The sequence below is a fragment of the Carya illinoinensis genome, chromosome 9 (assembly GCF_018687715.1).
Source record: "Carya illinoinensis cultivar Pawnee chromosome 9, C.illinoinensisPawnee_v1, whole genome shotgun sequence".
Lineage (NCBI taxonomy): Eukaryota > Viridiplantae > Streptophyta > Magnoliopsida > Fagales > Juglandaceae > Carya > Carya illinoinensis.
Genome location: NC_056760.1, coordinates 44018900 through 44032363, shown reverse-complemented (window position 1 = coordinate 44032363; position 13464 = coordinate 44018900). Strand labels below are relative to the sequence as shown.

General features: G+C 37.4%; 3 protein-coding genes across 6 annotated transcripts; 1 reads left to right on the top strand and 2 right to left on the bottom strand.

The window, feature by feature from the left end:
* The first annotated feature begins 1339 nt into the window (after window positions 1–1339).
* LOC122275895 (mannan endo-1,4-beta-mannosidase 6-like) lies at window positions 1340–3784 on the top strand. The gene is made up of 6 exons (XM_043085214.1): window positions 1340–1560; window positions 1781–2060; window positions 2235–2429; window positions 2634–2756; window positions 2871–3082; window positions 3276–3784. The coding sequence occupies exons 1-6, from the start codon at window positions 1367–1369 to the stop codon at window positions 3706–3708; spliced, it is 1437 nt and encodes a 478-aa protein (XP_042941148.1). The 5' UTR covers window positions 1340–1366; the 3' UTR covers window positions 3709–3784.
* A 523-nt stretch (window positions 3785–4307) lies between these two features.
* On the bottom strand, window positions 4308–8211 carry LOC122275894 (serine/threonine-protein kinase STN8, chloroplastic). Of its 3 annotated transcripts, none has more exons than XM_043085212.1 (5): window positions 7472–8190; window positions 6865–7038; window positions 6175–6579; window positions 5516–5879; window positions 4308–4813 (listed from the first exon to the last, which is right to left on the bottom strand). In XM_043085212.1, the coding sequence occupies exons 1-4, from the start codon at window positions 8039–8041 to the stop codon at window positions 5529–5531; spliced, it is 1500 nt and encodes a 499-aa protein (XP_042941146.1). In that variant the 5' UTR covers window positions 8042–8190; the 3' UTR covers window positions 4308–4813; window positions 5516–5528. The 3 variants fall into 3 exon arrangements, with proteins under 3 accessions (XP_042941146.1, XP_042941145.1, XP_042941147.1); XM_043085211.1 differs by having other exon boundaries at window positions 4308–4840; window positions 7472–8185; XM_043085213.1 differs by lacking the exon at window positions 4308–4813 and having other exon boundaries at window positions 5818–5958; window positions 7472–8211.
* A 426-nt stretch (window positions 8212–8637) lies between these two features.
* On the bottom strand, window positions 8638–13158 carry LOC122275896 (serine/threonine-protein kinase AtPK2/AtPK19-like). Of its 2 annotated transcripts, none has more exons than XM_043085215.1 (7): window positions 13000–13158; window positions 11214–12163; window positions 10702–10784; window positions 10483–10603; window positions 10172–10345; window positions 9452–9556; window positions 8638–9182 (listed from the first exon to the last, which is right to left on the bottom strand). In XM_043085215.1, the coding sequence occupies exons 2-7, from the start codon at window positions 11886–11888 to the stop codon at window positions 8877–8879; spliced, it is 1464 nt and encodes a 487-aa protein (XP_042941149.1). In that variant the 5' UTR covers window positions 11889–12163; window positions 13000–13158; the 3' UTR covers window positions 8638–8876. The 2 variants fall into 2 exon arrangements, with proteins under 2 accessions (XP_042941149.1, XP_042941150.1); XM_043085216.1 differs by lacking the exon at window positions 13000–13158 and adding an exon at window positions 12648–12859.
* Window positions 13159–13464: the final 306 nt, after the last annotated feature.

Below are 13464 nucleotides of genomic sequence, written 5' to 3'. Positions count from 1 at the left end.
ATGAGTATTGGTCTACGTCTATATTGGATTATCTATTTACTCTCCATATAATAATAAAATACTATTGATTTAATCATTTTTTTAATTTTTATTTTTATCACATTTTATAGTTCTACTAATTAAAATATTAATAATAATTATATTCTAATTAAATTAATAATTAATATTATATATTGAGTGTTTTAAGTATTTTATTAGTTAAATTTACTTAGAATTGAATTTTATAATGAGAATGCTCTAAAGCATCTATGTTCTAAAGAGTAAAGTCATTTTAATTTTTTTATTTAAAAAAAATTGAAACAAAAAAAAAAAATGAGTACACTGTCAGAACAAAAAGGATATGAAAAAAAATATATCAATTCATGTGCGCCACGAGGCTATTAAGGGCATTTTAGTAAAACATGATTATTCATTAAATTCACAAGAAAACTATATTTCAAATGGTCAAGAATCTTAAGGACCTTTTGATAAAACAGAATTTAACGGAATTAACAAAAAAAACTTAACAAAAAAATAATAAAACAAATTATTTACAGTTAGATAGCCATAGAATAGATACGTACGTGTGTGAATCGTTGGACTTATCTGGGAGAAATTAAGCTGCTAGCATTCTGTTTTCGTATTAATTCATACTAAACATTCAAAAAGGCTTTGTGGTTGCCGAAATAACAGTACTATTAATGACTGATCTTCGATCGGGACTATGCATAAATATACAGTATTACTGATTACCTGTGCAGATCGATGATCAGAAAACATGACCAACCTTAATTCCTTTTTCTTTGATCAGCTAGGATCTGAGATGCCCCCCGGCCCCTCAGCTTCCTTCTGCTACCTCCTCTCTCTTTTTCAGTAGCTTCTAGTAGAAACAGATGTACAACAATATGCTTGCATCTTTCTTTCTTTCTTGCCTGCATGTATATATATACAGACCCGATCAAGTTAAGGGGACACCTACCTCTGATGAAGTTCATACCTGTTGGTCTTATCTTAGTGGCCGGGTGCAGTTCTTTACCATTTATATATGTTTTTTTACAATCTGAACATTTGAAAATCCAAGGGTACAATTACCTCCATTGCACACAGTTCAATATTACTGACTGAATTAATTAACGTATCTTAGGAGTAATGTATATGCAACTTTACTCCTACCCTTCAATTGATGTCCGTAGGCCATAGCTGAAAGTTAATTTGATTAGAGCAAATTGACGAAAGGGAATTGTCTTGGCTTCAAAGCTAGAGATTCGATCCCTTCTTTGGCACTTCCCTTCTGTTCCTCGTCCCTTTCAAAGAACAAACCTAATTATACATCGATACATATAAATCTATGGTCCATGGAATAGGCAAAAGTGTGCTTTCGTGGCTCATGATCACCATGGATACTCCCATGAAAAATAATCTGTTACACATTATCTTTGGGATGGCCACTTTTATGATTGTTATTCAAATTAGTTCAAGTTCCACCATATTTGGTGGCCCTGGAGATTTAGAGGAGCAATTAATGGATACGATGGAGGAGGGAACTGAAAATCATTTAGCATATCATAGCAGAAGTTATGGGTACGTACCTGTTAGAGAGTTTTCATATTTTTCTAGTTTTTGTTGTAAGTTTGTTTTCGTACAGATGTAAAGATGCATGCCACACGGAGGAAACATACATATAAATTTCTTGGATCATGTACACATTTACGTGTAAATTATGTACAATCTTTTGTGCATTTGCATGTGTTTGACCATGGAATTCATATCTAATATTGGTTTGATCCATGCATGTTTTCAGGATTAATGAGCTGGGTAGCATGGAAGATAATGCATGGCAAATGGTGGGAAAGAAAGGGAACCAATTTGTGGTTAACGACCAACCTTTCTATTTAAATGGATTCAACACGTATTGGTTGATGGTATTTGCTGCGGATCAGTCCACCAGAGGAAAGGTCACGGATTTGTTTAAGCAAGCATCTTCAGTGGGTCTAACAGTTTGCAGGACTTGGGCATTTAATGATGGACAATGGCGAGCTCTCCAGAAATCTCCTGCAGTTTACGACGAGGAAGTTTTCAAGGTACTCTCAAGTAGTATTGTTTCCGGGGTCTCGTGCGTGCTTGTGAACCTTAATTTTTTTTTTGGCTAAAAAACATCAACTTTATTTTTTTAAGAATCTGCAATAGCATTGAATATCATTAGCGTTTAAATGTTCATAGATCTGCATTTCCATTTTTCGAGTGTCATGTTGCAGGGCTTGGATTTTGTGGTGAGTGAAGCAAAGAAATACAAGATCCGGCTCATACTATCGTTTATTAACAACTGGGATGCGTATGGAGGCAAAGCACAGTATGTGAAATGGGGACAAGCTGCTGGCCTCAATGTAACATCCGGAGATGACTTTTTCTCTCATCCAACTCTCAGGAGCTACTACAAGGCGCATGTTAAGGCTAGTAATTGCTCGCTTTTAATTTCTGTTGAATCGAACTTGGATAGCAAACTTGACAACTGAACATTTGATGATCATAGACGTGCTTTGCTAATAAAAGTAGCTCTTTGTTCTTTTGGGATTTGCACATTTATCTCTTTTACATTTCAGATTTAATCTAATTGCGTTTATCTATGTTAATGCTTTGTCTATGTATATATATAGACGGTTCTTAATAGAGTCAATACACTCACAAACATAACTTACAAGGACGACCCCACTATCTTTGCATGGGAGCTGATGAACGAACCTCGATGCACCTCTGATCCCACTGGAAATAAACTGCAGGTTTGTTTTCACAACCTTTTTTTTTTTTCTTTCTAATTCTTGTTTGCCTTCGAGGAACGATTCTCTTCATGATTCCCTGATCTCTTGTTCAAGTGAAATTCCGTTGTTTTCTAGGAATGGATACAAGAAATGACAGCCTACGTTAAGAGCATGGATCCAAAACACTTGTTGGAGATTGGCTTGGAAGGATTTTATGGTCCCTCAACACCTGACAGGGTTCAGTTCAACCCAAATACATATGCTCAACAAGTGGGAACTGATTTCATTAGGAACCATCAGGCTCTTGGTGTTGATTTCGCTTCAGTTCACATTTATGCAGACTCTTGGTGAGTCATCCTACTCACTTCACCAAAACTTTGCTCTTCAAATATGAAAATTTTACGAAGATGTATGGTTTGTGACTATATATTGTCAATACGCGCGCTTTCCAGCTAGTTTACACTCATTGATCTGACCTTATTATATATAGACATGATTATGATAACTTCTGATCCAGTAATACAAATATCGTTGAAATAGGATTTCACAATCAATTTCTGATGCCCATCTGCAATTCACGAAGTCGTGGATGGAAGCTCACATAGAAGATGCTGAGAAAAATCTCGGGATGCCTGTTGTGTTTGCTGAATTTGGGGTATCTTCAAAGGACCCTGGCTACAACTTGTCATTCCGGAACACCCTTCTAAACACAGTTTACAAGACCCTGTTGGACTCTACAAAGAAGGGAGGAAGTGGTGCCGGGAGTCTTCTGTGGCAGCTTTTCCCTGAAGGGACGGAAAACATGGATGATGGATATGCAATTGTTTTGTCAAAATATCCGTCAACATCAAACATCATATCCCTTCATTCCTCAAGACTCGGGATCTTCAACTCCCGTTGCTCCTGGAAATGCCATTGGGGTTGCAAGAAGAAGCCCACTTTGGAGACATTCCTCTACCATGACGAACTGTAAAACTTATAAACATGAACAGATATGGAATGGCCGGGTCCGAATGTGGTGGGAAAAAATAAGAGATTTATTATGTTGATACCCATCTCTTAAAATAAACAATTGCATGAATATTGATTTGAGTATTAAGAACCCTACCTCCCCCTACTCCTTGTTTATGCCTGCGGTCGCCCTTGGTGGATGTTACGTCCCAATTATCAAAACTTAGTATCTAAGGTTACTAAAAACTATGCAGGTTTGGTTTCTTGCCTTAACTGCCAAACATTGGATATATCGGAGACTAACATAAGATATTAACTATCATCATGACCACTTGATCTTGGTGGTTCACAGAACAAGGGAGCTCGATCTGCATGATCACTTGTCGCCGTATCCCCAAGGTTTTGGCATCCTCCAAAAATCCACTTAAACATCCAGATCAGGTTCAGTACCAGCAAAAACGTATCTCAAATACACTTCTAGCTACCATATATTTGGCTGATAAATACCAGAACTGTATTATTGTGTTCAGTTCAATCGATATTTCCTTTTCTGGTGTATAATCCAAGTTGTTTTCATCCCTATAGTAGTAGATGAACTGGGTTTTAGCTGCTCCAATCCAATGACAAGAGAACGGGGCAACGACAGGAGCCCATGCATTTTAGGATTGAAATTAAATAATAATAATAAAAACATCTGTTAACGTTGTACAAAGAAAGGAAAGAAATATTATGATCAAATGAAGAGCTGAGGCACCTTCTGCTACTGCATGCATGTACGTTACAGGAAGTCCCAAAGGTACAAATATGATACTTGTATTAATCTGATTGTTGGTTCTGATCAGATCATTTGGTTGTGGCACGACCACACATCTCAAATTCTCCTTCAGTTAAGATATCCATGGCACTAATGGTGCTAATAAAGTATGTAACGTGCAACAATTTGCCAAATGGGAATGGAATTTTTAATCTTCGGAATAACTGAAAAAGGAAAGAAAAGTTCAACCTTCTCTGATGTTATCAGTCGTGATTGCATCAAATATCCAAGTATGTATACATGTACCCCAGTCACCTTATGCCAAAAATGCAGTAACAATTAGCCATCAAAAGTGTGGCTTCAACTTCAGCCACTGCATAGAAGAGAATACAACAGCTCCCTGTCATGAAGTCAGCAAGAAAATTATGTTTAAAACAGCTTGAAATGTTTGGCAGGAAAAAAATTAAACAATAAGTAGACTGTGAGTTACAAGATACTTTATGAAAACAAGATTTGCCTTCAAGGGATACAACAAGCAACTTAATCACTTGGGGATCATTCAACCAGGACCATTGAAATGAAGGAATGATCAAATTACAACTTGAAACTCATTTTCTGGTCATGGTTTTCTGTTTTTTTTTTTTTTTTTTACTACAGATTGTGGCACAGATGAGTTATATTTCGACAAAGGAATCAAACAAAAACTTTGAGAGATCTACACAGAGACAACTATATACTTGTTTTTTTTTTTTTAGTTTTTTTTTATGTAAACTAATGTATTTAGCATACATATTTATAAGAACATTAAATAGTGGAAATAACAACTATAGATAAGTTTAAATAAACAACACTCCAAACAAGTTTTGTATGCAGGTTGGAATGACTCTTGAGCACATGAGTGTCGTAAACTGCCAAAAATCAATAGGTTAAGTCCTAGAAGTCATGGTTTAATGGGTCCTCTTAAGTCTTTTAGCAATCAAGTAGGGAGGTTCATGCATTGTCCTATCAAATTTAATAACATTAACAAGAAAGTTTCAGGAAATGGAAGGATGCCAGAGGGGAAAATTTTACTTACATCACCAAGCAATTCATTTCCTATTTAAGCTAAACTTCGAAATAACAGCAACTGCCTGGTCACCCCCCAACAGAAAATAAGGATGTGTCAGAGCAGCAGCAGCAGAGATACGCCCCCTTCTGAGAAAACCTCTCTGTGATATAAGCTTTGTGGCCAGATCCCACCCTCTACCCAAGTCGAGATCAAGAATTGTAAAGTCAGGCCTCGACCGCGTTTTTTCCCTCCATTTACTTAAGTCATACCCAACTGTTTTTAGTTCTGAATTGAAACTCTTTAAGCCAGATGTAGATCTTAAGGTTGGTATTGCCATTTGCATGAGTACAATCCCAGCTGAATACATATCAAAGAGATCAGGACTGTTCAGCTGCAACAATATTTGCAAACATCACTTAGTACTTCGGGGAACAAAATAACTTAACCCATGCTTTAAATGGAGATATGCTCTGCAGTGTCAAAGAAAGCTCATAAGGCTTTTCACAAATCAGATTATGGTCTGAATACTAAAAGTCATATATAAATTCAATGGATCAGATGATTATCACGTGCAAGCCCAGAAGTCCGTTATTTAATTTGCTATTCCTTATACCACTTTAAAAACAAATATTTGAAGTGTTCTTTCACAGGAAAACACTAAAAAGAAAAGGTAGAAATCTTGTTACCTGCCAGAGGATTGGAGAAAGAAACGCTGCAATGGGCTCCGGAGGAGGACTTGGTGTTTCCTCCGGGAGTACGTATAGTTCAGGGGGGCAATAATCAGGATCAAGCAGGCTAAGTTTGGGTACGTAGTTCTTGCCAATCCGAAGATCTGTGGCTGCCCCGAAATCTATGAGCTTGATCTGTCCCCGTTTCGTCACCACCAAGTTGGCAGGCTTTATATCACGATGAACGATGCCTGTGTCATGTATTTTCTTCAGTGAGGTAATGATTTGGCGCATTATTTGCTTGATGATCAAAGCATCTCGTTTAACAGAGTCCACTCCTTGCAAGACTCGCCCAAACATGACAGATTCTAAGTTTAAAGGGAAGTTGCGATCTTTCATGTAATCAGCAAGATTGCGATCACCCTGTTACATGGATATCCCTAAAAATTAATCCACCGGGTATAGTTGTGCATCCCTATAAGAACTTACAATTGTAGAAAATATGCAAGCATGTGCTATAAAGAAGCCTTTCACCAAGTGATCCCACAAAGATTCAAAGGAAATAATAAATAAATAAACCAACATGCTGTGTTAAGGGCATAACTCAAGGATACTTATCCTCCATGCATTCGGTATCACATACTCATAGCATTCAGTGAGTCCTAATTGTCATGCAATGCATCTGTGTTTGATCTCTAAAAACTGCACCTCGAATTTCCAAACAAGCCATTTTCCTCCCCTTGTGAATTGAGAATTTGTTTCGTTGGCAACAAAACTTCCAAGGAACTCAGCGCATGACTCAGGGGCCGCTCTAGACAGCCTGTAGTTGAACCACTCCTCAAAGTCACCGCATTCTTTACCCCCTTGGATTCCAGTCTTCACCTGCACATTCCCACCAATAGAGAACCAAATTTACAATTTTATATATCAGGCAAAGGATTATAGAAGGTGGATTCTGGAATTCAGTAACAAGGGAAAGCCTAGTTCGAAATTTTACCGAGTTCAATGACAAGGGCAAGAGTAGTTTGAAATTTAACTTGGGATCTATCTTCCATTTAAAAAAAAAAAGGGTCCCAAGGCCGAGACAAGGGACTTTGGATATGATTTTACTGAATAACATGTTTAACCGCAATGCAATATGTTGAGGCTCCTAATTGGTAGTTTTTAAGAGCCAATACAAAAACATAAAAGACCTTCATTTTACAAAGGGACATACATAGGAAAGAAATTAAATACGTATCAACCGGTCTTGAGAACATCCAAGTCCAAATCGAACCAAAGAACAATATAAAACCATGAGCCATTGCAGAGATACCTTTTTTAGAATGACTTTCTCCTTCACCCTCTCAACCAATTCCGTCGCATTTCTTCTTCGTCTATTCTGTACCTTGTTTTCTGCAGCCACATTCTTGGGAACTATGGCACCAGAATAAACAATACCAAAGTTCCCTTCTCCAAGTTTTTGTCCTATCACAAAATCCGAAGTGTTCAAGTTCCTCTTTCCACTCAAACTGTCCAAACCCAGTTGCAGAGGAGCCAGAAGGTATGTATCAATGGCACCCAGGAGAATACCAGGCCTTGCAGTTAAATAAATCCAAGTCAGCCCAGCAAATACCAGGAACCCCCACTTTTGCATCTCGGAAAGTTCCCCAGAAACTCTCTGAAATTGCCAAAACCCATATCGTAAAACGGGAAACTGATCCAGTTGAAGAGCATTCTCCAGGAAATCCTCTTCAATGAATACATTACACCTTAGCCGGTTACATTTGAAACGATTCGTGAAGATACAGAGATTTGTTGGGGAAGTCAGCTTCAAAGGAGAGAAGCAGAAACTCCTAGGATTATGTTGAAGAGCACTCGGAGTTGGACAAAGCAAAGAAGCCATGTCTAGACACTGCGCCAACGAGGAGCTTACGTTAGTTTCACGAGAGAATATCTAGTAGAAAAATAGTGTCAGCAGAGGCTGATAATTCGCGACGTGGCATTAATGCCATCCGGGAGTATTGGGTAGAAAAAGAATAAAAGTAAATTATACAATGTTATATATTATTATACGAAATTTAGCATAGATCGATTTGGTTTGGTTAAAAACATTCATATTTTAAAGAAAATGGTACCTAATTAAAAATCTTTTAATTAAAAACTAATTAATAAACACCATAAAGTTTAAAAAAAAATTGGTTTAATTCTCTACAAATCAAACTAAAAAACAATTCACAAGAAAACACACCTGAAATTATATAATATCATTAATAATAATAATAATAAATCCCTAGATAATATACAGACGAAAAACCAAATAAATGGCAGGACCCGGATATAGAATAAGTGGATCTGCTATTTTGTTTCATTAAAAGGCCATGCATTTCTCTTCCTTTTTATTTAATTCGCGCATAGTATTTTATATAGACAAGAAACCCAATGTGTTCTACATCAATTGTGCAGGCAAAAAAATTTTAAAAAAATCAAAGCCCCCAAACATAATTAAAGATTCAGTCGATCCACACTCATTATATATATTTGTGTTCAGCAGTGAAAACAATTTCCAGGGTATAAATAAACAGCCTCGCGGTTCAACTTCAAAATTAACCAAAGAAATTAGCGGACCAATTGTTTAGCATACTAGCTTTAGTGACACAGGACAAGTAATTGCAGACCATATAAGGTTTCCCAATCCAAAAGAACCCAACAGAAAGAATTCCCCGGCAGATGTAGAGCATCTAGTGGAAGGTGGAGCTATCCTTCTGAAGAAAAGAAGCTGCAGGCCTCACATAACTGAAGCCCGTGAAAGGGTTTCCACCAGCATTTGGACTAGCAGCTGGTGAATCCACAACTGGCATGTCCGTCCAGCGCTTCTCAAAGTTAGCAATGCAGTGCTTTCCGGCAACTTCGGGACGAAAACTTGGCTGGATTTGTCGGGTCTCCAGTTTCTTCCAATTGATTGGCTTGAACCACTTATGGCGCTTAATTTCCTCGCTCCCAGTAGGTCCACAACCAAGGCGCTTGCTTGCTTCTTTCTGTAGCAGCTGCAAGAGAAGAATTAACATACTCAGATCTGTCGTTGCAATGTGGCACAAGATTCAGACAAAGATCAACCTTGTTCAGAGCTAATAGCATTTTGTTCATTCATTGTAATACTTGAAAATGCAGAAAATTTTCAAAAAAGAACCCAATGCTAATTAAACAGACCTAACATCAAACATCAACTTTAGAATGCTCAAAACCCCAGTACAAGAATGAAGAATTCAATTAATGGAGACTAAAAAGCATGTATATCAAGACTAAAAAGATTTACCCCTTTTAACAGAGAATGTGCATCACTTGACAAAAACGCCGGAAGCTTGATCTTTTCCTTTACTATCTTTTGCTGAATTTTCTCTCGGTTCCCAGTAAAAGGAGGCTGTACAAGCAGAACAAAACACTGTAACTGTCTGGTACCACAAACTTTATACATCCCTATTATAAATCTTTGTTCTAAGTTGCAAAGTCTTCACCATATTGAGGCATGTCATACTTGTAATCTCATACATCTATACAGTTAATGCACATAAAACCATGAACAAAGCTACTTTTTTTTTTTTTTTTGATAGGTACTATGAACAAAACTACTAGTAGGAACATTGTAGAAAATTATCAAAACTGATAAGCATTCTCATGGAATAACTTTCTGAAATACACACGATAGAAAGTACCACTTGAAAGAAGACAACAATCAATTATCATTCTAAGAAAGTTTTGCAAGAAATAGGGAACTTCCCAGAATGCCATGGTGGAATGCTTCCACCATATGGCCATGTTAACTTGGAAACACCAGCCACCCCAAAACGAAAAAAAGAAAAGAAAATAACACACCATATGAGACAGTCAACACTAATCTTCACCTTCAACCCACAAAAACTCTCGAGGGTGTAAAATACTGTAAGACATCTAGTGACAAATAATCTAAAAATCAGCTCCAGTATCTAAATGACAAAAGACACCAACCAGAACAAATAAATGCAAGTAGAACTCTAACCTTGCCGGTTAGCATCTCAAATAATAGGACTCCCACGCTCCACCAGTCTGCTGCCTTATCGTGCCCCTTTCCAAGAACAATTTCAGGTGACATGTATTCTACAGTTCCGCACATGGAGTTAGACCTCGTATTTTCGTCAAATTTCTTTGCCAGTCCAAAATCAGTCAACATTGCCTAATTGATAAATGGGTAAAGGTCAGCTAGATAATTCTTTGTTGATGAGAGGACAATTGCACACAAAAGGCACAGACGGAAGCACACACAAAACAGAGAGAGAGAGAGAGAGAGAGAGAGAGAGAGAGAGAGAGTACATGGCCATCTGCATCCAGTAGAATATTTTCAGGTTTAAGATCTCTATGCATTATTCCATTTGCATGAAGGTGAGAAACCGCAGATACAATCTCAGCAGCATATACGCGAGCAAGATCTTCCCTGCAAAAATAAAATAAAATAACATTTAAGACTATTAGCCCAAGTTGTCCTACACAGCTACACTCTCGAATAGTCTACAATATTGAAATCAGGGGTACCTGAAAAGGCCATGGTGATAGAGCTGAAAGAAAAGGTGACCCCCATTTACAAAATCCAGCACAAGATATAATCTATATTTTGTCTGCATGGCAGAAAAACTCAAGTCAACACTCTCATCATGAAGCATGCAGCCAACTACCCTCATTCAGATTCAAATAAGTTGTTCCACTAAATCTTTGAGTAAACGCAATCATATCAGAAGTAAAATTTTAAGATAGCAATGCTGTATACTGTTGGGATGCTCAGATATAAAGCAATAGCAGAAGCAAAACTAAGGCTTCTGGAACTGTCAAGCTCCAATATATATATATATATATATATATTTTGATATCCGTGGGTGTCCGGGCCAACTTGCGCGCACCTCGACTAATCACACAGGGCGCTGAAGTTAACGGTCAGGTAAACCTCCAATGGCCTTGAGGGAACTCGAACTGGTGACCATTGGGGATGACCAACTAAGCTACCATTATAAGAGTAAAACTTCAAAATATTTAAAACATGTAGAAATTACTTGGAATGAGTATCTGAGCTGGACAATGAAGGGATGATCTACATTTGTCAAAATATCCCTCTCAGCTTTCATGTATTCTGCATGATTCTTCTCCACAATCTTGTCCTTCCGCATGACCTTCATTGCATATATTTCTAAACTACCTTTTTTCCTCACCTGATATACTTTTGCAAATGCACCCTGCCCAACAACCTTCAAGATCTCAAAATCATCAATGCCTACACTCTCAACCTTCATGAAATTTCCATCAGCATCTTTAAAACGTTTCTCAATTTCTCCATCATCAATGGCATGTTTCTGAACTTTAATCGTTTCTCCTTCAACACACTCTGCTAGTTGCACCAAATCCTCTGACTCGTGTATGGTGAGCTTGCTGAGCTTCAACGATTGACTGATACAAGAAGGGCCAACTAGAGAATGTGATCGGCTGTAAATGACAACCGGATCATCATAAATTAGCTCATTGACATCTTCTGCAGAAATGGAGTTACCAGAATCACAGCAATTTGTTTCCATTGAAGACTGAACTGGTAGAGGACCAAACACATCAGAGAAATCCAGCTCAACATGATCTGTAACTGCAGCATCTGTGGGGTTCACAGGAAAAAGTAATTGGGTTTGCAATGGTTTGCAAATGCGGGTCTTGGTAAAACCAGGTAATTGAGATGACACCATGTTAACAAGTATGAGAAAGGATGAGAAGAACAGATGCCAAAATCACTAGCCACTACAGATTGATCTCTCCAGAAGTCCTTAAGATCCGCACTGCAGAAGGACACCTATCAATAGCCTTGATCAACAGGTAGTTCCTGAATGCAAAAGGAGTTCCCAAATATTTTGGCAGCAAGCAAAACAGAATCCAAAAGAAAAGGATGTTCTTGTTTCCCGATTTACAGGAAACCACTGATGTCTCAGTAATTCTTGAATTCATGAAGATCAAGTAGTCAAATCTGCACTCCGAGGAAAACAATGTAAGAATTTGTGATCAGAAGTATAACCCACTTATCAAACCCAAAAAAATTTTTGATAACTTTTAACAGCCGATAAAATTAAAGAACTTAAAATTTATTTTGGGTCAGATCAAAACTTTATAATACAAGCAAACCCTCTGATAACCCAATCAACAAAGAAGTGCAACGGACAGTAACCATACAAAATGAGATGGATTGGGGGAAGCAAAGCAATTGATTAGGTGTGGTCTCAATTGGCTTCAGTCATGAGCAAACCTTTCAATCACACATTAGAATTAAACTTTTCAACCCTTTCACCATTTATAATTATCCTACCGAACAACAGTTTCCAAAATTAAGTCGAACCAGAAAAATAGTCAATATAAAAACGAAGGAAATCGAACCCGTACAAGTGAGCAAACAAATTAATCTTTCGTAATCAAACAAATCATCCCCATAAAAAATATAGAAATATGGTAATTACCTGAACGAAACATACAAAACCGGCATACGAAAACGAGTTGGAGGTTGATAACCAAACAATATCGAGATGTAAAATCAAAATGAAACCCTAAATAAATGCACCAGGATTGGAACCCTAGGTTGATACAGAACGCGACTCATTAAAAAAAATAAAAAATAAAAAGATCCACGTAAATCAAACACCGACATAATAGGTGCAAAAAAAGAACGTCGAAACATTCAACGCATAATCAGATCTGTTCAACGTTACTTTTCGAGATCATATCACAGATAAATAAATAAGAAAACACCCGTATCGTGAACAAGGAAAATGAAAAATAGAAAAGAGGGAAGAGGAAGAGAATCGAAAGTACCTGGAAGGTTGCAGAGGAGAGGGGCGGAAAGGCAGGACTGTAGAGATGGGGTTTTTTTAGGTGCGTTTTCCTGGTGGTTTTAAACGAAAGAAAAGCCGACGCTTCGCCGCTTATATGATGGAAAATTGATGGTCTGAATATTGGGAAGTAACACGTGGCGAGGATGGATTGGTTGAAAAGGCAAGTGTCAAAACAGAAGAACGCTAATTTAGGCTTAGGAATATGCGTTGTGCCTTTAGGATTTTGGTTCCGTGCGGCCACCGCTCATCACCTTCTCTACTCTGTTCTCACGCGCGCATGAATTATCTTGGTTCATCTTCATTTCATGAAAATCTACTTATCATTTTTAATTAGTCAGGTTGTGAATAATAATAATAATAATAATAGTAATAAGTTTTTTCTTTTTTTTTTTTTTAAATGATAGTGAACTAATCTGACAATATTTAAGAAAAGTTATATTTTCAA